We start from the raw sequence: 25,601 nt of genomic DNA on the forward strand, positions 1-25,601 counted from the left end.
ATTCACTGTCAGAGAGCTGTTGCAATTACCCCAAGAAAAAAGAGTCATGATCACCAAAAGGTGAGAAAATTTCAAGAAGAAAAATGATGTCCAAATTCCTGAGCAACATAAAAACATCGTCAATCACAATAAAAGGATGTAGTGTTTGATAGCACCATGAAGCTGCCATTAGTGTATATTAGCAGTCATTCTGATTGTTAGGGTGGGGAGAAGGAGAAATTTTTAAATCTTTCGTTGAGTATAACACAGCTGTTGATCTGCGAAAATGCTGATTCAACTTCCCAAGAAAAGTCCATGTAGTATTTCTAGAGCCAAGAGTTACAACAACTTCTAAATAAGTTGAATCAATGATAAGACAATGATAAAGTTTCTGGTATTTGCCTAGTTTAATCAACATGAAATTAGCCACAGATACCTTGATGAAAAGCAAAGAGAAATAATAAAAATCATTGCAATGCACTGTAATACCTCCCACAGGCATTGGTGCAAAGTTTTCAGAAAAACCAGGCATTTTTAAAGGAAAAAATCTAGACACACTGTAACAGTTTCATAGAAGCAACTTGCTTTCTGAAGGAGATGCCAATTTTGTACAGTTATTATTAAGGCTGAATCATCAATCTTCTCATAGTTTTACCAACTGGGAAATTAATGAATAAAGTAAAAAATGGGATTTCTCTTAGCAGAGAACAAGCTCACATACCCTCTCTCAAGCCTCTGCATTTCTTCGTATTTCATGACATGAGTTTTCTGAAGTGATTGAATAATTTTTTACCTTCTGCTACAGTTCTTCAAGACACACTGATTTCTGTGAATGTGTCCCTAGAAGTGAAAAGATTTGAACAAAAATCTATTCTACATTCTACACAGCCTATGCATCTGTATGTACCCTGAAGAGAAGATGTCACATTGTGTCCTGTGATTATCTGGTGCATATCTTGATAACCTGACTGAGTTTCTGAAGGAGAGAAGGCTTTTGTGTTTTAAGAACTGGCAGGAGACAGGATGGGCTTTCTTTTGTTGTTTCAGTTTTAAGTTCTGCTGAGAGTAGAAGTTTATCAACAAGAAGAGACAGAACATCAGCAGATGAATTACTATTTATCAAAAAACAACAAAACAGGCGAAACATGAAGTAGATACATTGTTTACAGGAGATAAATAATTTAATAGGCTTATAAATCATATCTATGAGGAACTTTCTGATATCAGAATCTTAGTGTGTTATGAAACCATTTGAAAAACAAATTCAAAGGAAATTCATTTGTGCAATATGTTTGATAAGAACCATATAGATAACTCTATTATATGGTGCTTAACCTGTCCTAGCCACATGGTCTGGCAGGGGGAAGCTATCTTTAAGCATTGTCCTATGGCATTCAAAGTAGCAAAGAGAATAATATGAAAAAATACCTTGATAACTGCATATGATTAGTGAATACTTCTGTACTCACTGAGTATGAGAGGTAACATCTCTAAAGAACTATAATTTTATAGTCTTTACCTACTGTCCATTTGTCTCTTATGCCTGTAACTATGCCAGCACTTTGCAGCTGCATTTGAAAACACCTAAAAGTAATTCTAGTCCTTTTCCATAAGAGTCTATGTAAAAGGCATACATCTATTGGCATCTTTGGAACATTTGCATGCTTTTAATATATCCAGAGGGTGGAAACTTGGTTCATAAGAGGCTAACTATCACTGCAATAAAACTCAGTACAGTACAAAGTCAAGTGCACTTTGTGTACTTTCCTCAACAGCAAGGAACTCTTCCAAGAAGGTGTGTCTACCTGTAACTGTTAGCTTAAAATATTTTAAGCTGTCATTGTATATGACAAGAAAACCCCTCCAAGACTAGAAAAACTTCTAAAATTATGTTACATATTTTTAACAAGCAATTATAAAAAGTGGATAGTAATGAAAAGAGAAAAAAAAGTGTTTTGTGTAGTTATAAAAGTGTTTGTGATTCTATTACTCCATATTGAAATCGAATCATTTTTATAACAATTTTTAGTCTACAAAGTGAGCTAATACTTGGTTACTGTTTTTTCATTTACCTTATAATACATTCTGCATATACTTAATGGACAGAAAAATAGAGAGGAAAAGAAAAAAAAAAGATATTCAGCTAAAGAATTGCAAGGAAAACCAGGAAGGACCTGTGAAACATGACATTATACAACTGTAACCCATTCACTGTTCCTAAGTCTTGGGTAAGTATTTCGGTACCACAACACTGTAGAATCTCACATGATACTGAAATCTGTGCTTTGTTACATGAAAAAATAAAGAAAAAATAGAAAAAAAAGAAAAAAAAAAGAAAAATAGAAAAAAAAAAAAAAAAGAAAGACAAAAAGTTCATTCATTTGATGTTGGTTGTAAATCCTATGCCAGGTCACTTCTTCCTGGTTTACTCCTGTGGTATTTGAATGTAGGAGTCTCACTCCAACAAACAAAATCATCTTATGATCTGATCAAGTATGGTTACTCTTCAAATTTTGGCATAGAGCTCAACCCTGCATTGTTTGTCAACTGCATATAAATTTATAAGCATAATAGAATTTGCATAATTTAAATTTAATAATAATCTTTCTATTCACCCAGTATTGTTATTTTTCCCCTTAAAATTGCTGCAAGCTCTCAGTTTCTTGTGGAAAGATCTGAAGACAACCTCTGACTCAAAAGGAGCACCAGTTTAAACAAAAGTGTGAGATATGATGCAGGGGAAAGGATGCATGGTACCTCAGGGAAAATATAGTTTCTAGACTCTTCTAGCACTTAAGAGCAGTTTAAAAAGCTTAGTATTTGAAATATTCAGTTCTGTCTTGAGTTCACTTTTCATTTCAAATAAGACTTCCTTTCCAGGTAAATGATATGTGATAGGACTTTAGGAGAACTGAATTTGAGACAAGAATAGCGATACAATCATGAATGCTCTTAAAACAGACTATAAGCAAGAGAGTCACACAGGTAATAGCAATATTCCTGTCTCCATGCGAGGGTGTGTATGCTTAAAGGACTTCTTAACAGTCAGTTTGAAAAGCTGGTGTCACAATTTCATGGAATTTCTCACTGGGTTGTAGCATAATAGAATCACATACTTATCCCTTATGTGGACAACTGGTTTACACACAACACAAACAGAAGCTATTTATCTCCACTATGCTGTATCACTTCATCATTGAAAGTATCTGGAGAGGCCACAGCCTTGCATGGCTTTAAATACCAAGTACCACTAGTAAAACATGGAAGAGTTGTGTGTTTCAAAAGTCAAGTGATAATACAGTGCAGGAAAAAGCATCTTGGTAGGAATTTTTATAGTCTGATTATTAAGCATTTGGGATCAGTGACTCTTGCAACTGCAACTGGAAGGTTGCTTTGCACAAGAGTAGTCAAGGATAAATTACATTCGGGTAAACAAATGGTCAACAGACCTGGGTTAATTCTTATGGCTACTCAGACTTTTGCCATTTACTGTGAAAAATGATGCACACGGTAGGACTAAACTAAAACTGGCATATGAAACTGAATTGCTGACCTGAATAGTAAAAACAATCCATCTGTCTAGTAAAAACAAACAGTGCTTATAGAACTCATGGAATTAAATTAAAAATTATTTTTACTTATCTCTGATATTTAATGTGAGATCTCCAAGGGAGACTCCAGTTAAGAAAATTTTTAGAGTAATATTTTTAATTCTTTTCAATAATGTTTATGTAAATTATCTTCCTTAATTTTCTAATTATGGGGTAATTTGTGTGCATTCTATATATTTAATTATCATCTCCTTTTTAAGGTATACTTTTCAAAAATCTTATAATAAGAGATTACCCTGCCTGTATTAGCACACTGCAAAGTTCCAGAAGTGGTGGGCACTATACTTCAGTAAACAAAAAAATTATATGCTTGTGTTTCATGAGAAGTCTTTAACAACAAAGGTGAGATTGCCTCACCTCCAGGTGTTTTTCATTCTAGTCAAGACATAAGAGAGTGAAATGTCAGAAATTAGCAATGTACTCTTACTGAAATAGTAATTCTGTGAAAGCAGAAAGTGTGCATTAATTGAAAAGAATGAATGACAATCATCAAGAAAATTACATCTATTAAGAAATCAAAGGAATGCACAAAGCTTAAATTAGCAATGTAGGAAAGTACAAATAAGGACTGAGAAATACAGAGATATTTTACTTGATATTATTTGATATAATGAAAAAAATGAAAAAAAAATTGATATTAAAAACATGAGCAAGGATATAAAGAAACAGCAATTAATTACTTTTGAGGATAAAAGATGCAGAGAGTCAATAAGGAAAGATAAGATTAAATGGTGAACCCTAAAAAATAATACTTGTTTTATTTTCAAATACATCAGAAGCAAAATAATCCCCAAAACAATACTGTCTTAATTGTCCAGAGATAATAGTTTATAGTAAACAGCTATTTCATGGAATGTTTCTTTTTGGAAAAAAAAAGTCTAAATTAAATTTTCAGAGCATAGAAAGATGATAAATCATCTTCCTATTTATCTCTATTTTAAATAACAAATTAATATTAGAAAGATTAGAAGTGCCAAAGGATCTTACAAGAGCTGGAAAGGGAACTACTGTGTTTTTTTAGCATATGTTTGAACACTGCACAAATTCCAGAAGACTGACAGAAAACCTGCATAGTGTCATTATTTTAAAAAGGGTAAGCACTATTGTCCTACTAATGTCATCTATTTGCCACCTTTTTATCTAGTGTAAAACAGCTGATACAGGATTTAAACTAATTACTAATAGATTAATTAGCTAGTAGTATACTCAATGGTGGATAACATAAGATGTTGGAAAAGAAATGTGCCAAAGTACTGTAGTATTTTTTTCTGGCCATCAATTTGGCTGAAAGTAATATACTCAGGATTTTACAGGACGCATCATGTAATATTGCATACTTTTTCTTAAAAAGTATTTAAATTTAAGAGATTTAAAATGTACATGATGTATAATACATTCATTTAAACTGGGATAATTATATGGTCCAAAAATGTAAGCATGAATAAAAAATTAGAAGCAGAGAATTTATAAACACTCTTATAGCATATAGAAGATAGCATATAGAAGAAATGATTGCTGTTTCTAATCGAGTCTTCAACAATTTGGTTCTTGGCCACAGTATGACCTAAAGATTTTACCAAAGACACAGAAGAAAACACCAGCTCCTTCAGATGAGTATTGGAGAAATGTGGAAAATGACTAAGTGCTGATGAGGGCTGGTCTGAAGGTGAGTACTAAACCAGCCAGTTGTTAACAGTGGGATAAGGAGACCCTAACTACCTTTACATATTTCCTTGAACCACCAGGTTTGGAAAAGAAAAGCAGCAGCTCTGAAAGTGGGCTGGGCATCACACAGTGATAGACACATCACATGACAGTGAAGCTAACACGTCTCAGTCAGGGTCAATATATAAACAGAAGAAAACTGACCCAGCACACACAGGCACCCATTTTCTGGCACTTTTGTCACTGAACACTGCTGCTGCCTGCCTGGTGTGTCTAGTTTGGATTCTAGAAGCTCATAACGTGAAAAAGGGTTTATAAGAAAACATGACTTAGACAGAATGATACAAGAAGCTTACCTTCCATTATCAAAAGGGATTAACTGTCTGGGCTACATTGGCAGAGAGAAGACAGACAACTGGAGTGGTCTTCATATTAGCAATAAAATCTGTGACATCAAATGCTTAGAAATCAAAGCTAAAGGGGCCCAGAGAGCAAACAAGAGAGATCTTTTAATGGCAATGAATAATTAAAAGCATTTACACTAAATTTCAGTTAATTTTTTGCCACAGAAAACTTTGAAAGCAATATTGACTTTACTTATAAAAATTGTTGTTGACTTGACAGCAACTGCTGGATTCAAAGGACTCAGGGAAGTCCTACAGACTAGACTAAGTAAGAGGTCAGGCTGGAGGACCACAATCACATCTGCTCAGCTTGTTAGTCTCACTTAAACATGAAGAAGTTAGTGAACGTCTTTTAAAGGACAGTGAAGAGAATTTAACCACAGAAGTGAGGACTCTTAGTAGATACAGTAATTTTAAAATTTATTATGATTTATCAGGGATAACAAGAAACATGTCAGGAAGAGAGAGAAGACTTCAGTGAAGAGCAGCAACTAAATAACAGAAAAACCATTGGAATGAAGAAGGATCTCAGAACAAGTTTAAAACAAAAATTAGACCATCTGAAAATAACAAAGAATCCAAGAACGGATGGCAAGCATCCCAGAATCCTGAAAGACGAGGCAGACAGTATTTAAAAAAAAAAAAAAAAAATAGAGCCAAATATTTGTAACTCTTTATTGACACCAAGGGAAGAATCTGCTAAGGACCAGAAAGAAAGGTTAGATGAGTCTAACCTTAAGAAAACATAAAGGAAAAAAAACCCTCCAAATCCTTCAATTTTCTGATCCAGAAGTAAAAAATTTCTGTAAGTTAAGCTCTAGAATGAATAAGCAGGGAAGAGGACAATATTAGCAAACCTCATCAACCTGAGAATAAAGGATGAAAAGGTTAAAAGGAGTAGAATGTTGAATACTGGAAAGTACTGGGAATGCATTCCTTTTGCAAAGGCACATAGGATGTACAAATACTAATGATATCAACCGATTATCCAACCAAATTAAAACTATTTTCATTCTCCAGCAAAGATGAGAACATTAGGGAAAATGGATGCTGTCTGCTTAGGAATGAGAAGAGGAACAATACAGAAAAGATGAGCACTGAGCTGAATTTTCCTTCCAATATATTTCCAGAATAGAAAGCAATATGAGTAATAAATGACTGTCACTGAATGTAAAAGAGGAATGGTGCTGTGTCAAAACAAATCTGAGAAAATAGGTATCTAGGTAAACTCCTAATATGTGTGTAAAATGTAAAAACTATTGATAACTAGATTTAAAACAAAGGGAATATATTTGTGTGAATGGTTTCCCTTTCTCTCCATCCCCCAAAGTCACTATGCAAAATACACAAACACATATACATGAAAAAACAAATAAAACCCATACTATTTTCCTGTCATAGGATTCTCCACTGCTGTACGTTGTAGCAAGTGTGGATGCACATTCTTCCAGATACCACGGCTTTTTTCCACTTTCAGCTGTGCTGCTTATGGAGATAGTGTAGATGCTGTTGGTGTAGCCATCACAAGAGCAGTGGTCTCGACTTCTTCCACCATTTCCAGAAGCCCAAACAAAGACTGAACCTAAGCCTCTTCGTCCCTGTTTGGAAACATTACAATACATTTGATTAATAATTCTTCTCAACTGCTTAATAGCCAGGTCTTTTTCCCTGAAAAGACATCTCATGAGAAGAAGAAAATAAAAAAAACAACTACCCTGGGAAGAATTTGAAATGAGAACAGGATTTAGCAGATTTCAGAATCAGACATTAGAAAAATTAAGAAAATGAGTGGTATGAGCACAGCTTTAGAAACAACTTTTATACAGTGTTTGTTGGTCTGCATCTATATTATCCAGATGTACCAAGAAAGTCATGCTGAAAACTCAGATGAAGTAGTAAAATATCATACTGGGTGAGCTTTCTGGGTTGCAAGCACACATTATTGACTTATGTTAGCCTCTCATTCACCAGCACCCTCAAGTCCCTCTTCAGTCCTTAGCAAGACTGCTTTTGATCTGTTTATCCCACAGCTTGTATGGATACTGAGGGTTGCTCTGATGCAGGTGCATCACCTTGTACCTGGTCCTATTAAACCTCGTAAGACTTCCACTGGCCCATTTCTTGAGCTTGTCCAAGTAACTCTGGGTGGCATTTCATCTTTCAAGAGTATCAACTGCACCCCTCAGTTTGGTGTCATCTGCAAATTTGTTGAGAATGCACTAGATTCCTTTATCCATGTCATTAATGAAGACAGTAAATAACACCAGATAATAATACCAATGTCCTTGGTGAGGTTGTGCTGGCTATCCCAAATCATGTCCCTGACCTCTCCATGTGTCTTAGCAGAGCATCTAGGAGAATTTGCTTCATGATCTTCCCAGGCAGACAGGTGAGGCTGACCACTTGGTGGTTGTCAGGGCTCTCATTTCTACCCTTTTTAAGGATGAGGACAATGTTTCCCTTTTTCCAGTCACCTGGGCCTTCACCAGACTGCCAAGAGACTTCTCAATTATCATGGAGATAATTTGTGAGTTTAATAAAAGTATACTATCTGGAAAGACTTTCCAGCAAAGTAAGTTAAATAGCAAATTCTTTTGACTAATGTCTACATGAAGTTATGTCTCTAAAATTCAAATTTTCATTTAGAAACATTTCAAGTAGAGAGAAAAATCCCAAGGTACAAAGTTTAATGTACTATGAAATCCACATTTGCCAGACACAATCTGTCTAAATATTATAATTGTTTTGGGGTTTTTTTGTTTTTATTTTTTGTTTGTTAGTTTTCAAGACAACCTTTATGAAGTGTTACAGCACCCTTTTCCACCTTTCTTCTTCACACACAGGTCTTGAAAGCAGTATATTATGGCTAAACCCCATGGGAAATTTGGTATAACCACCAATACAACCAAGACAAAAGATATGAGAATTCAGGGTAATCAAACCATAGCTTCTACTTATAAAAGAAGAAAAAAATTTAAAAAATTGTAAAAGAACTTCTCAAAAATATGCATGAAGAAAAATGTCCTACTAGTAGCAGTCTGTCATTTTTCTGCTGTTACCATCACATGGTTCTGCGTGCAAACAGCAGAATAACATGATTTGTCCCATGCAATACAAACCTGTTCACTGCAGGGTATGACTGTATTATCAGTCTGTTTGCACAGACAATGTTTATTCTCCATGCAATCTATTCTCTGTGTAATCTATTTCATTAGATGTGTACTTATGCTGCTGTGCTAATAATGAACAAGCTGCAGGAAAAGGTATTTGAATTATTTTTGGCCAAAATTTTGAAAAAATGGTGAAAACATGCCAATGCATTTTAGAAATTCTGTATTTATAATTTAAACATGATAAAAATCAATTTAGATTTTTAATTGTAAGGGCAAGGCCTTAAACTAATAGCCATTTGCACCTGGATTTACGTTTTCATGCTAAGGTTTTTTTTTTGGTAAACAGATTATGGCTAATATATCTTTAAAACTAATGACTCCTGCAAATTTGTAAAGGATCAATGTCTCTGTTACTGCAATAGAAAGTAAATACCAGATGCACTGACCAACAGAAAAGAGTATTTTCTATATACAAATTGCCATTCCTCTAATGCATTGCAATAGTGCATCTATACATTAACCCAGCAGTTGGCAGAAAACAACAGCATTACCTTCAGATCAGAAAACATGCTAGACATCTTGTTTCTAAAAGATAAAGTCTGGATCTGGTGCTGTGTAATATAGATGGTTGAGGGGCTACAGAAGTAGTGGTAGGTGGACAGTTGGACTGGCTGATCTTGAAGGCCTCTTCCAACCTTGATGATTCCATAATCCTATGATTCTATGAACTTGACTAAAATGAATTAATTTGTCAATTCAGCAGTCCCAAACATGCTTAGGAAAATACAAACTTGTTAGTAACTATGCCCACCAAGTAAGCAGAGCAAGAGTGTCAGCTGTTCTACTGTATGTGAATGTGTGGTGGTTTGACAGGAAATGTGTTTTCTGGGATGTTGTGGTTAGGCCAATGGATGTTCAGATTTTAATATTGGCACCTAATGTGGCCATTGGGACATTGGATCTGCCTCTGAGAACACAGGGTTAAAAGCAGGGCTCTCTCCTGGCAGGCTCTCTTGGGTTCCAGTCAGGGAAAGGTTCAGAGCTCCCCTGCCCGGCTGCGGGCTGGGCGGGGCAGGGGCAGCCATGGGGCCGGGTGAGGTAGGCCTGGGCCCCGGACAGAAGGGAGGGGAAGGCCCCTGCAGGATGGAAGGGTGAAGGAGCACTGAGAGGCATCGGGCAGCCACCCTGCCCCAGGAGAGACAGAGAGAGAGCCTGTGCCTGTGCTTGGCCGGCTGAGAAGGAGAAAGGGGGGGGTGCGAGAAGCTGCCCCGCAGGGCAGCCGTGGGAGTTCTGGACAGACAGAGCCTCAGATTTTTAACCCTTTTCTTGGATGATGGAAACCTTACAAATGCTAATCCTCCTGGAGCTGAATGAGAAGAGAGATAGAGATGAGATAAGAGGAAATGGGCCACGAGAGAAATAGAGAAGAACTCGGGTGGAAGAGATGATGGAGTAGCTTATACTGGACTCTTTTTGTGTAGCCATGGACAGAGCCATGTTTCCTTGTGATACAGGGACGGCATTCTAGGGGGAGGCAATGCCTCAGGACCAAGAGGGTTTGGTGTGGGTACCCCTCGGCCCCAGGGGGTGAAAAATATGGGGGGGGCAGATGTCCCAAAGTTGAGACTGTGCCTTTACAGAACAGAAAGGAGAATTTGTCTAATGTTATGTTGTGGGAAGAAGAATAGTAAAAGTGTTGGTCAAGCAGCTGCTGAGCAGGCTGGAGACCAGGAAGAATACCCCTCGGCTCCAGGGGTTGAAAAATATGGGGGGGGACAGATGTCCCGAAGTTGAGACTGTGTCTTTTTGGAGTGGGACGAAGCATCCTTAAAAGTCGACCCTAGAAGCAGCTCTGGTCCGTGTTCAGTGGTGAGAGCGCTGCACATGAAAGGAAGAGGTCACCATTGGCACAAGAAGGATTCCTTCTCCTCTCGATGAACTGAGGATTGAGTATTCTGAAGTGTGGTGCCAGACTGAGAGTCGATGATTTGGGGGATGTATTGTATTGGGAATTTAGTGGGGAGGAGGAGGAGTTGTATTTATGAAGTTTTCATTTTCCTTGTGTGTTTTTTTTTTCTCTCCCTTTTCCTTGTAGTTTAGTTAATAAATTCTTTTTTTCCTAAGTGGGAGCCTGCTTTGCTTATTCCTGGTCACATCTCACAGCAGAAACCAGGGAGAGGGTATTCTCATGGAGGCACTGGCATTGTGCCACTGTCAAACCATGACAGAATGTTATTCCCAGCTGGTATCATCTAAATAAACACAGTTAAATAATATTTGGACTATGTTACAAAATTAGGGCAAACACACATGCAAGGCACTATGTAGCTTTTATTATTTTTTTTTTTATCTAAATCTATAATTTGTCATCTGCCAGGTGCCCAAGGGTATCAGACAAAAAGTCAAGCCATAAGATGCCAAGAAGCTATGTGTCATTTATTAGCCAAAAGCAAAGGTGCATGTACAAATCATATGGACAGAACTTGAGCAAAACTAAGAGTTGGTAACTCTTCTATAGAAGAGGCGTAGACCAGTGTTGAATGGATGTCCAGCAAAGTATGCTCAATATTTGTCTCATGATTTTAAAATTTCATTCCCTCCCCTCTAGACACAAAGTTGTTTCTGCTCTTCCATTTGCAATGACAGCTAGGGACTGCCTCCTATAAACTCTGCATGGCGTCCATAATTCCACACTCGTGCTTGTCAGTGCACCAAATCAGACCACTATGAAAAGTTCTCCTTTTTTTTCTCATCTACTTTCTTAAATTGCATAAAATGTCATATCATTTAAAAGAAAAAAATCAACTGTCTCATTATGCAAAGTAAAACTGTTTCACTGATGCCTGTGACTTGCTATGGACCCAGCCACAGTCCAATTTTCTAGTACATTTTCTAGACAAAGCCAGAGTGCTCAAAAGACAGCTTAAATGAAATGGACTCAGGTCTTTTTTAAAGAGGCCCGAAGGCAGAAATTGCACTTGTAAAAGCATGAAAGAAGAATCTTGGGGCATTCTGTCTTTTTTCTGCTAATGCCTCCTTTTCTTTGGTCAGCAAATTGCTAGCAGGTAAATGATATAAAAGCCCCTTTTTGTTTTTTCCAGTTCACCAGCATGGACAGGTTAAGTCTGCCAAGAATCAGAGCCAGTATGAACATGCTCATAATGACATCTGCAGAGTTTCCTTATACTATTACAGAAACATCCCCTGCTCCAAGTATGTGTGTTTGTGTATGCACCACATCTTTATGAGTGAATGAACTAGCAGTATTGGCAGGGACCTTTTTAAGGTAGAGGTTTTCACACACTCAAATAAAGACAACCAGCAGTCCCACACACTTTTAAGATGCTTACAGCACTCTTTAAAAATAATAAAGATGCAGTAAGATGTAGTAAGAGCTAGCAGAGTAAATTTTAATCACACTATTTTATAAATTTTAGACTTTACATTCATTCACTACTTTACAAGTCAAGTTGCCTTAATTCAGCCTGTGAATCCTGATAATTTCCAGCCCAGGAATCAAGTGCCCCAATAACCCTCTCTGCCTGTGGAGTGAGTTATGACTTGATAGGTATGATCAAATTTACCAAGGAACAAGGAAGAAAATGTGAAGGAGGAGGAAAAGCAGAGGACAGAACAGCTGAACTGAACTAATTAAGAGCTACAGAGGTGGCAGCCAGGGAGAGATAATTTGGCACCAATATGCTGGAAATTGCACACTAGAGCAGAAAACAAACCATGAAAATATAAAATGGAGAGTGAAGGAGGGACATTCTATCCACACCTAGAGCCTAAACATTTAATTTCCTCTATTCTCCCCAATACTGTTCTAAAATTACTTCATGTTTCCAAGAACAAAAAACTACTGCCAGAAAGTGAAATTGATCCTGAAGTGGAAGCTGGAAAAAGTAGCCCATGGTATGACCTCTTCCTTAAACACTAATTCCTAAAGAGGAAATGTTCATAACTGAATGTGCAGAACAGAGGCCAGCATTCTGGAGACCTAAAAATCCTACTATGCAGGCATGGCTTTTAGCTGCAGCATAGTACAATCACTGTAGTGCCAAGCACCAAGGATCCCAGCATCCTGAGAAATGCACCTGTGAGATATATCCCCTTTCTTCCAGTTTCTGCTGATTTCTGCACTCTCTAGCATCTGGACAAGTGCTGCCCTGTGCAGAGACACAGCATTGCCAAGCAGTTCACTGTCAGCATTTTGCTTTTGACCAGTAGCAGCCCCTAGCTCCTGCTGAGTTTCTACCAGTCCATTTAACCTCTTATCTGGGAATGAAAAACAGTCTGGCACAACATTCCTAAAAGACTCTTTTGTAGACTGCATAGCACTGAATTTTAAAGTAGGCATCTCTCCAGAAACAGATAATGGTAAGTTGAGAGTGCAAGCCAGCAATTCTAAATTGCTACCAGAAGACAGCCAAACAGATTTTTTTTTTTAAACAGTCTTCTTAGATATGAAAAATAAATTCACAAACAAAAGGAAACATTTCTCAAGCCATTAATTCTGCTGAGGTATCCACACTTTCAGAAAAATAATGTTTGTGCCTCAATTTATTAAAAATGCGCACCCACAGTATCTATGAGGAAATGAGTAATGAGCCAAACAGGTATGCATAAATAAAGATGAATGTTTTGGGGGATGAACAAAAATAGACACCTGTATTTTTAAATTAGAAGTTACATTCTTACCCTTAGGAAAACTAGGAAGTAAAGAAAATCTTTCCTGTTTCTGAAACACAGCAATCTATATACACATAACATATATGCAATGCAAAAATATATGACTACCTACATAAAACAATGATTACCTTATATTGTTGGAAAGGGAAGTGATTGTTAAGAAAGGTTACTGGCTACTTCTGAAGTAGCTCCTTAATTAAGAAAACAAAAGACAAATTATTAACCATGCTAAAAAAAGAGGAAAAAAATGTATTTTGTTATCTTTTAGGATATGATACCTTTGAAACATTGAAGCTATAAAACATTCTAATGTGCATATAATATTGAATAACCACAAGCATGTATATATTTACACACTAATTATCAGGACATATCAGTGGAACAATTCAATATGTAGGCTTCATGTGGTGTATTTTTTACTTTACTCTTCACGAGAAAAGCAGTTTAAATAGCTCCAAGATATTCCCCACAGAGCTATAATTAGTGCCTGAAGTGCAACCAAATGAACTGTTGGCTGAAACCTGAAATATGAACATGTGGAATATTGGAATGAATTTCTCATTTACCTAAACAAAACAGAGCCTGCTCAAGGACTGCAAGTTCTGGTTGAGGCTCTCTCTCTGCAGTATCATTACTATTGTTACCAGGATAAAACAAATTGTATATGGCAAACACAATGTGATAACACAAGAGCTTGCTTTGCCAAAATTTCTGTTGTACAAAGAGTCTCTAGTTAATCAGAGGTGAAATTGTCCCTGCATGCAAAGCCAAAATAAACAAGCAGCACACAGGAAAGCTATCAGTGTGAGAATTGGGTATGCGACTGATGTTATACACAAACACCCATTATATGGGATGCGTTCAGGCAGTTCTCATTGCCTTTATACTACTATCTGATTAATCACTCTAAAAAGGAGCCCAGGGCCACTAGATCCACACAGCTGTTTTTCATGACTTACATCAGACTCTTCCTTGTGGAAAACTTCAGGTTCAGAGATGTCTATTGAACTCTGGGATTTAACAAAAAGAACTTCCTATTTTCTGCAAATTTCTGTTTATCTCTTCTAGATAAACACGAAAATATGGCTACTTCACTTCTACTTTTGCAGACTGAGGACTTAAGGAACAACTTTGTGCAGTTTGTCTCCCACAGCGTTCCTTTAAGAAACAACGTACAGGCTGTGTGGAAAGTCATTGCCCTTGCAGTTTTGTGCCTTAAACTGTTAAATTCTTTGCACAGAAAACTTTTGACACCAAAATTCCAGTGATTTCCATTCCAGAAATCTCTTTTTTCCCATGTGACACATAGAAACTACTGTTCAAATATATGAGTGAAATGTATATATGATTTGTTCACACACGGAAACCAGATTCATTCAAAAAAGCATAGTCTGAAATCTATATACTTCAATGTATGGAAAGAGATTAATTTGCCAAAGCTGCTTTTCAGTATTGTTTTTTCAAATTAAGATTTACTCCACAAAAAGAATGGAGTGGGTTTTGGTTTTGGTTTTTTTTAATGTTCAATGTATCACCTGTTTCAGGGTGTGCATGCAAAACCAGAGGCATTTTGGCAAGTCCAAAACCAGCAATGCTATTCTGGCTTGTTTCAACAGTTTCCACGCATGTGTGAGATGGGATGAGGTAACCAAACAGTTTTGATTTCCAGTACACTTTTTGACATTGTAAGGAAAATGGACATTTTGGTTATATTTTCCTGTAACTCTCATTACAAATTTTCCCATCTTTCAGGATTCTTTTATTTCAATGAATGCAATGTAAGAACATTTCTGATACATTAATTATTTTTTTTTTTGCAATTTTTATGCAATTTTTTTTAATGCAATTAAATATTGCATAATTTTGTACTAGATGCTGATTATCTGTGAAAAAGCTCATCTTTTCACAGAAGGCAAAGGAGTGAGATTTTAAGGTTAGCTTTGTGTGGGGCGGAAATGGTTGAAAACTGGAGATTGGTGAGGACAGAGAGTAAAGTAAGTTCTTTTCAGAATTGTTTTTGCTCAGAGACCAACTTTGTACCTAGGAGATGTTAGAAAATACTCCATGTGAGAGAATTCACGTATTTGTGTTTGGTTTGTTGTTTTCTGTCTGCTGAAGAAGAAATTAAATTTTCACAGAGTAGATAACAGAATGTTGTTAAAGACCTAAAAGCATTCTTCCTGTAGGCTGGGGACTTCTTTGTAAGGGGGGAAGGGAGATAAGAAGTTTTCAGATTGTAAAACACAGCCTGGTGAAGACTTATGCATGCTCCAGGCTCTTTGATATGTAATGCAGGGGTCAGGCCCTGCTAAAATTAGCTTAGCAATGTGTGTATATTCCTTTGTTTCTTTGTAATCCTGCAGCCAGTGAGGCGATGGAATAAATCTATTCTCTGCACTTCAGATATGGGTTGTGGTTGTCTTGGTGTTAGCTGCATACATTTGATTCACACACTTTGTTCACATACTTCCCAAACAAAATAAAGTTTACTGTATGAAAGTTCATTCAGGTGTCACTGAGCCTAAATATTATTTCATTTACTGGAAGGCAATATTCAAATTCTACTTTGTTTGAATGCAAGAAGTTGATAACTGTGTGCAAACAGCAGAGCAAAGGATTACTATTATTAGCTTATTAATGTGTTATCACCTAACCTCATTTTTGCTGGGCAACCCCCATCTGTAGAAAACTACATCATATCAAGTTTAAACCACATCTGCAAAGTTATTAAGGCATCTGAGATACATCAGCAAAATGCAAGGTAGTCAGACCTAGAAATTAGACATATTGGTAAGAAATAAAGAAAGGTGAATAAATTTTGCAAAGCGGTGGCTTAGGAAGCTTAGGGCTATGGAAGATAATCAGCTGGGAATGAGCTACCCTAAAATAGTCTGTCCATTGAATTAGTAAGTAAGGTCTATATGAACCCATCCAGGGAATATAGAAGCAATACTATGCATGCATGGAAAATGCTTAAATTTGCATGCCCCATTCTGGTATCCACATTGGAAATAATAATGCCAGAAAACAGAAAGAATGAAGTCTGATTTGTAAATTCTGACAAACAGAAAGAAACTCAATATACAAAACATTACTCCTAAGATAGCAGAACAGATTTTAAAGGTCAGTAAGTGATGCCTGCATTACTTTACAAAAGCTCAAAATGCAACAAACACTTCAGAATTTCAGATAAACCTGTGAAGTTTTTGTCTGGTAGCTTATTTTATGTAGATAAATGTATTAGAACCGGATTATGAGGCTTCTGAAAAGATGTGATGAGCCCTGCAAGAAATCAGTAATGAAACCAAAGAAAATGAACATTATTATAACATCAAGGTGGGACTGGAAATTATTGTACAGGAAATAATATAGGCTTTACTAGAAAAACATAGAGGTCAAGGAAATTATGGGTAGAGTATTTCAAGGATGAGGTCAGGAAACAAAGTTATTAGGTATTTTGACCTAAAAGAGAAAGAGCACCTTAGTGAGTCTTAGTAATCACCATCACCTGCATTCAAAAAAAGAATTCAGGCTGGAAGATGTGGAGAAGCACTACTCTATTGAGCAAGGAGATGGACAGAGTAGTTTTTAAGTGACCAGTGAGTGTAGCATGTCTATCATATCTAAATGAAGTTGGAAAGGAGACTAATCAAAAAATGTATCAGAAACAAAAATGGAGGGAGGGAAGTTATTTAAGATGAGCCACAATTTATATCCAGGAACAAATGGGCAGAAAACTGCACATGAGGAAACCCTATTGTAACTTAAAAGAAAATCTATAACCAGTAATTAACTTTGGCCATGAAATGTTCTACCAACAGAATCAGAGGGGAAAAGAATTGGATTTGTTATTCAACATAAAATGCTCAATGTATTTAAATGGCACAATCCCTGTGGTGGTAGAAAGCTGTACTGGACGACCTATGCTGTCATTTCCTCTCTTATGTCCTATGGTCCAATTCAATTTATCCAAGAGATCCCTTGCTCAAAATCTGTAATAATTAGATATCGAGTTTTCTAACACCATAAGATGCACCATAGATACAGCAAAAGAGGCAGTTTACAGTGGAAATGAAAGTCAGAGACTTAGATGAGTAATAAGCTATATTATTTTCAATAGTGAAGATTGCTACTGCCTTGCAAAGACATGGACATGAGATTTCAGTTAAGACTGGCTCTTCTCAAAAGACTTACAGAAACCAGAAAATAGTAGATGGATCAGGAAAACAGGGATATAGATGAAGCAACAACTGGATGAAATTTCGCTGATTGGGCTTATGACAAAAGGCAGGTACAGATGATAGATGTTAGAACTATGAAGATCAAGCCAATGGTGCTATGTCTTGTGACATCAGCAGGAAGAAATAGAATGATAAAAAATTGAGGGACTTTTCAAGTTCTGTTATGTAATCAGCATCCACTTCTAGTACAGAGCCAATCAAAGTTTAACTATGTTGAAGCATATGTCTATCTTATCTATATATCTATCTTATCTATATATCTATCTTATCTATATTTAGATAATATATAGATACATAGATATAGACATATGCTTCATGTTTCTCATCACATGTTCATGTTCACTTTATATCATATATGCAACCAGGATACATAGTATATATGCAAATTATATAATAGATAAATGCCAAGACCTAACACTAGATTATATCAGCATACTGGAAGTCATATCTTCTAAGACCATCCCTACGTACAGCACTAGCTCCTCTGATTGATTTCAACAAGTATTTTTTGCCTACTTACTGGAAATGTGCAGGAGGTCTCGTTCAGGCAAACCATATCCATATAAGATCACAGACATGCATAAACACTGATATGTGTTATTTAGACTTAAACAACAGGTGTACAAGGTGAAAAAACACAATACACAGTTTAAAAAATAACTTAAAAAATCTGCTGGGTATCACTTGAAATGTATTAAAACCCAGCCATTTTGACACATTTGACTAGAAGTCTTCCTGCTGTAATTTCTGCCTTAGATTTCTGAAATGCAGTTCTCTGGCAAAGTAAAAGGGAATAATTCCTCTCTGTATAGGCAACACATCCTACTCAGAATAATGCAGAGACATGATGACAGGACAAATAAATGTAATAGAAACATCTTTGGTAGAACACTGGGAGCAAACCTTTGCCTAGACACTTGCAAATGATGAACAATCTCTTCAATTTTTGGAGCAGAAACATACAGTAATGATGATGATGATAATAATAACTGTTAAATCCTTCTTCTTGATTTCTCCTTTTCTTCCTTTTTCTCCCTCACTCTTCCATGTGGGTAGGATACTTTAAGTGATTTAAGTGCTTGCATCCAGCAAGCACTTGAAACAAACACTCTGCAGCCAAAGCTGTTGAAGCAAGAGAGATGAGAAGGGGCAATGATGAGAAGGGGCAATGATGAGAAGGAAGGTATGAAGCTGAGTTTGCACAAGAGGTTCAGCCACACAGCATCTGATCATTAATGTCCATCAAATATTTTGGCTTGAGTCCAGCTCACTAAACAGAGTGGTGTCACAGCAATAAGATGAAGGTGCTTGTGCCCAAAGTTTCCATGTAGATTTCCCTTCCTCTCCACCCTCTCTAGGTTACATTAAGGATGACCTGACCAGTTGCTGATTTATATAAACTTCCTTATGTGTTTCAAGGATGTGTACTACAGAAACAACATAAAACATGCAATTGGTGAGACATTGGAGAGTGAGAAAACCAGCTCTTTGTAATCCTTCAACATAATATATCAACAGTGGTCACATACCCAGAAACTTGATTATTTGGTCTTTGCCAAAAAACAATGAGAGAACAAGTCTGAATATCTGAAATGCTTTCCTCTCCAAACGATGTTGACACCATTGCAGAATACCAGACTTATTTGTATGAATACAAATGAACTAGACTGAACACTGCATGACGGAGCCATGAATCAGAAAACTCAACTCCATCAAGTGCTTATAGCATTGTGCTTATTGACTGTGAGACACCAACAGGCATCTCAAAAACGTACTTAGATTTCATATTTATGAATCAAGGAAGGCTTTTGTGTTCTCCATTTTGTCCCAGATTCAGCAGAGTCTAATGACATGATTTGGCCACGATCACATTATGCAATGCTAAGCTTGAGTACAGGGTGAAATGTGACATTAGATACCTAATCTTTCCTTGAATATGTTACTTTCTGATATACCACCATTTGTTTGGCTTTTTTTCAGGCAAATTCTGCATAATTACAATGGAGTTTTTCTTGATATTATTAGGTCTACAAGTTCTAATGCATTAGTATTTAAAACACAGACATCTAGAATTTTCCACACAACTATGCTATTTTCAAGAAAAGGACCTTCTCAACTGAAAGCATGATATAATGGGAGTTCTCTATTTGCACAAAAATTGTTTGAGAGTAAAATATCCAAGGCTTCTCTTTGAACTCAAGTAATCTAATTTAAAAAAATTTGATTAAATACCCTTAAAGATGACATAAAATCATAGTACTTGTGACAGGTTTAAAAACTGGTTTCCTTTTTTATTAATTTGATCCTGGGCAGAATTTTTAGATATATTTAACTTACATGTTCATTTCATGAATTCATTTATTCCTTAGTAGCCTTTCTTTAAACAGATTTGTCTGTTTCAATTCAAGATATGTGTTGTCTCTCTGTAATTCTGCACAAAAACTATGCAGTCATCTTTATTATTTTATGCAGGATTTGAAAGGTGTAACCATATTAGTTCAGCAGATTTAAAAATAATAATAGTTGTGAAACACATAGCACAAGCTGTTAATTGGAATAATATGTGCTTAAGATAAATCAGGTGCTTTTTTCATGGAACCAAGTTTCTCAGGAAACTCAACAATGGACGGTTCTTGCATCCATTTCATTTTTATGCAATAATTATAATAAATTTAAAAGAATAATTGAGCTTGATTATGCTCTAATCAAAGTTATTATTCAGCACTACCTTTGATTTTCCTAATAAAGCCAGCCAGGCATAATTTCCTTTTCAGACGTTTTTAAAAAATCTTGGCATTTCCTTTTGCTGTTCCATTTTAAATTCTAATGTACAATTGTGTGGATACTTGCATAATAAATTAAGAATAATCAATCTTTGTGTAGGTCTGAAAGAAGGTTTTGCCAGGTTTTCCTGTACTGATCTGTTCTGGGTAACCCAAAATGTTATTGTATTCCATATCTATCTGTGCCCAAAGTTGCTACTGTCTCTTTGAGACCCGCTGGCCAGAAAAGGAACAGTGAGGTCAGGCTGTCTGTTAGTCCTTTTTGAAAGTTGGGGGCATTCAGGAAAAAGTGTTCTTTCTCTTTTATTCTTGCTGGGTGAGCTGAGATAGCACAAGGCAGACGGCAGCCACACCACCAAGCCAAGAAAAATAGAACAGCCCCCACTCCATATGGTTGCCCCAGACTGCCAGCAGTGCCTGGTCAAAGCAGGAGGGCATGGAATCCAAGTTGTCCAAGCCCCTGCCGCTATTTTTGCTAAAGAGAAGGCAAAGTTCCTCCATGCGTTCCAGCTGTTGACCCAGAGATTCTAGGTTTTCTTTCTGTTTTGTTCTTTTTCCCTGTTGGTTGATATCTGGGGGGAAGAGGGAGATTTTTACTTGCTCAGGTTCGATTGCTGTGCTGTTGTCCTCTCTTCTCTCCCTCCACCCCAGGCCGTCTGCAGAGGGAACCATCCTGGGGGTAACAGTTTGCCATTTTCCCCTTATCTCTCCACACATGGTCATACATGGAGAGTGCCATCTCAGGGGAGATTTCTCTGCTATTTTTGCTCTTCTTTGTTTCTGGGGAGTCCATGAGGAATCCATGATATTCTGCAACATTATAACTACTGATTATCACAGTTATTTTTTGCCTGTTCCTATTTCATTTTTTAATGACTGTTTTAAACTGTTATTATTTCACTTATATCTTCTTGCATTCATCTCTCCTTATTGGTGAATGGGGAGTGTCAAAACTAAAAGGGAAGGTAACTGATTCTGGAGTGCCCACCACCTTTAATTGTCTAAAACCAAGATATGATGTTACTTCAATTTACGCCACAGATGCAATCCTAGATGTTACACTGTTGCTGTTCAGTTCAATATTTCTGAAAAAGGAGAGTAAGGATCTGTATACAACACAATAAGCATTTTTGTCTGCCTATTATTATTGCACAATTATTATGACTCCTTAGGGAAATCTATGTTCGACTGAGTATGTAAACACGACCTTGAATAATCAGCCCATTTCTGGCATATTTGGTCAAAGAAAATTCATCTTTTCTTCTTCCATTTGCCTCATCTTTTAAAATGACACAGCTTATGACAGTATAAGGAAATACAGAGAAAGTATCTTTAACTGAATACAAAAAGACATTACTTATTAAAAAGAAAGAGAACAGTTCATCTTGAAGTAATTCTTGTTCTGGAAAAAGCCTAACAGGGAAGGTGGTAATTCCTAAAATATGCATTTACAATCTTTCAGTCTATATTATATTTTAAAGAATGAAAATTAGAGGTTAACTTTAAATGTTTTGTATTTCATAGCAGTACATTTTTATGTAAGTTTTTAAAAGTACTTCTATTTCTTGAGTAGAAATGAAGCTTTCATAGTCAGAGACAGATAAAATATCCAAATATATGGAAATATTTAGATCTATTCAAGACCTCATGGGCAGCTTCAGGCAGAACAAAGTTTGATAAAATGACATAAAAGTTACATTGAAAAACATAATAATTTGACTTGTATCAAATATGACTTCTATTATTTCTCAAAAAATATACCAACCTTTTTCTGCATTGTTATCAGAAAAAGCCTACCTCAGAAAATTAAATGCTATGTTTTCACTATAAACTGGTGCTTATTTCACGTACAGAACAATGTGCTGGTAAAATGAAATTCATCTGGGTTCTGTAAGGTATCTTCTCATATTACTGTTCTAATAATAACAGTGGGACAATAATGCTTGTAGGCAAGATCTACACTCTTGGCAAGTTATTCCACATATTTATACCCAGTTTGAGAAGTTGAGATTTCAATGAGGAAATGGCTGAATCCTTCTGGTACAGAAATTCAGGCTGAACTTTTCACAGTTGTGTTCCCTACATGAAATATGACATTTAAACAAACACATATATATGCTTAAACAAAAAACTTCCTGGAGCAAGATCCCCTGCATTCTTGCAGTTCCATTAGTGCCCCCCTCATCACATTACTGTAAATTCTCTGAGACCAGAATAAATGGTAAAAGAACCATGAGTACAGACCTTTTTCTGCCCCCTAACTCCCTATTAAAATCATCAAACTTTCATTAAGAAATCATGCAAAACGAAGCAAAATAGAAAAGAAGAAAGAAGGAAACATAGTCAAAGGTTTTGCTTTAAAATTTCTTTGCACCTCAGATTTGATGAGTTGGCACTGATGTGCAAAGTAGCATTTCTCAGTCAATTTATTTCTAATTACATCACTCCCTCAGAGCAGTTTTAAAAGGCACTAAGGATTATGCATTCCAGATGAAAATGAACAGAGCTCATACTTCAGATGAGAGTGATCATCAGGTCACTACAAAAGAAAAATATGTTTTCAGTTTTATGCAAAGGAAGTTTTCTTCTTTCCTTCCAAGTCCTTTGCCTTTCCCCATGCTGAGCACTTGCATGCAGTGGGCACAGGTACCCTTAGAGGTGCACGTGAAAGCAAATCCAGGCATGTGTGATGCCAACCTACCATTCTGATGCCGTTCTCAAAGGCCTGACGTGCTAGAGAAGCAGGTCCATCCACTGTCTTACCGTCGTCATCGGGTCCCCAGCTGGCACTGTAGATGTGGATGTGCTGGGGATTAAGGCTTAGGGACTTTGCTTCTACCATATCTGTCACATCTCCATCCAGCATCCGTACACCTTCAGAATGGAAAATACAATTAACTGTACAGACAAACTCAAAATGTTTCTTTGTTTTTTTCCCCCACAGAGAAAATTGTTGTGTATGACACTGAACTGAATAACTACAAGAATTCCTACTGTTATTAAAGAAAAAACCAACAACAACAAAATCTGTTTGCGTATCTGTTTTCCCAATGTTTCTAGATGGAAAAATAAAAAGATACAAATATTTTCACTCTTCTTCAAGTTTTAAAAATTATAAGTAATTTATCCACTATACAGCACTATACAGCCTTCAAACTTCAACATCAAAGTTTTACGCTAAATAAAATTTTTAAAAATACTTGCATTTTGAAATGCTTTTATGTCTCTTAAAGATAAGAATTTTATACTGCAGTGAAACTGCATTACCTTCCTTGAGTCATTCACAGTTTCAGTCATGTTAACAGATGTAATAAAAGGATCCCTACAGACAAGTAACCTTGGCATCATTCCTTCATTGTATGAGGCTGCAATGACAAAACTGGGGAGAACCCTCTTGTGTACAGAATGATTACCACACACTGTAGCATGGCAATTACAAGAGGTTATGAACAAATATGTAATGTTGTTCAACCTGAAATTACAATATGGTGAACACCCTTCTCTTCAGAAGAAGCTTTTTTGAGGTATAATCTGGAATTTTTATGTTAAAAGAATCCATTCTTGTGGGTGTGGACAAGTCAATGTGCCAACACTTCACACTGTTTTAAGTTTACTAGGCTGAATATAGCATGCTAAAATCTGAAAACTGAGAAAATACAGAAGTTGGTTTTTTTTCTAACTGTAAGACTTTATGGTTAAATCTGAGAAAACTACCAATGCCAGTTTTAATTAAACAAGTAAAAAGATCTACACACAGCTAGTGAGGCATGTGATCAAAGGGACACTAAATATTAAATAAAAATTTAATAAAATTCTATGATAGAGGGATGATCACTCTCACAATTTACAAGTTAGATGCTCTTTCTGATTTAAAAGGCTACTCCTCTCCTATTTCCCCTTATTCTATTTGACTTAAAACTAAAAAGTGATTGTATTTCTCAGTTCCCTCAAAAGTTGCCTATGTTTTGTGAGATAATAAACTTCTACAAACTGTGATCTCACTATGAACTTTGCTTTATGAAAAAGAATCATTAAACTAACTCTGGGATTCTAGGATTTTATTTTCTTCTCACCACAGAAAATGAATGACAGGTGAAAGTTGTGTGCTCAATTCCTTTAAAGTATATTAAAGTATCTCTCTCGTTCTGAATAAAGACAATAAAGGTACACTGGTTTTGAAAGAAGGAAAATAAAGCTTTCCTTTATGACTTTGTTAGCCAGTCTAAATATTATATTAAACCAATGAATAATAACTCAAATGCTGCCACTGGCACCTAAAGTAAATCACATGATTTTTAATTTTTTTTTTTGTAATGGTGAAATGGTCTACTTTTAAAGCAACACAGACAAGATTGGGTCTTAGGTGCTGTTCTCTCTAGCCAGCAATGGACAGACATGCTGCAAAGCAGTTGGCCAAGACCAGCTGTGAGGTTCAACCAGGCCAAGTGCCAAGTCCTGCCCTTTGGTTACAGCACCCCCATGCACCATCACAGGCTGGGGACAGAGTGGCTGGAAAGTGGCCCAGGCAAAAGGACTGGGGGTGCTGGTGGACAGCCAGCTAAACATGAGCCAGAGTGTGGCCAGGTGGCCAAGAAGGCCAAGGGCATCCTGGCCTGTGTCAAGAATAGTGGCCAGCAGGACCAGGGAAGTGATTGTCCCCCTGTGCTTGACCCTGGTGATGCTGCTTCTGAAGTTCTATTTCCAATCTGGGCCCCTCACGTGAAGAAAGACAATGAGGTGCTGGAATGTGTCCAGAAAAGGGCAGCAGAGCTGATGGGGGGCTAGAAGCTAAGTCCCGTGAGGAGCTGCTGAGGGTGGGGGTATTTAGCCTGGAGAAAAGGAGGCTCAGGGGAGGCCTTATTGCTCTCCACTACTGCCTGAAAGGAGGTCATAGTAAGGTGGGGGTGGGCTTCTTCTCTGAGCAACCAGCAACAGGATGAGAGGACATAGTCCTAAACTGCACCAGGGGAGCTTCATGGTGGACATCAGAAAGAATTTCTGCACTGAAGTAAAGCAGGGAAGTGGTAGAGTCACCATCCCTGGAGGTGTTCAAGAAACAACAGGACATGGCACTTAGTGCTGTGATCTAGTTTACAAAGTGGTGGTGATCAAT

The 25,601-nt window shown here is 36.8% G+C and overlaps 1 protein-coding gene across 2 annotated transcripts in view; it reads right to left on the reverse strand.

The window, feature by feature from the left end:
- Positions 1-25,601, reverse strand: part of PCSK5 (proprotein convertase subtilisin/kexin type 5) — a 230,532-nt gene that overhangs the window by 109,583 nt on the left and 95,348 nt on the right. For both annotated transcript variants that reach the window (XM_054652466.2, XM_054652467.2), the window contains exons 7-8: positions 23,190-23,362; positions 7,045-7,257 (exon numbers count right to left, since the gene is read on the reverse strand). In XM_054652466.2, the coding sequence (XP_054508441.2) occupies positions 7,045-7,257; positions 23,190-23,362 (386 nt within the window). The remainder of the gene's footprint in view (positions 1-7,044; positions 7,258-23,189; positions 23,363-25,601) is intronic.

Source organism: Agelaius phoeniceus, chromosome Z, assembly GCF_051311805.1.
Source record: "Agelaius phoeniceus isolate bAgePho1 chromosome Z, bAgePho1.hap1, whole genome shotgun sequence".
In the NCBI taxonomy this organism is placed as follows: Eukaryota; Metazoa; Chordata; class Aves; order Passeriformes; family Icteridae; genus Agelaius; species Agelaius phoeniceus.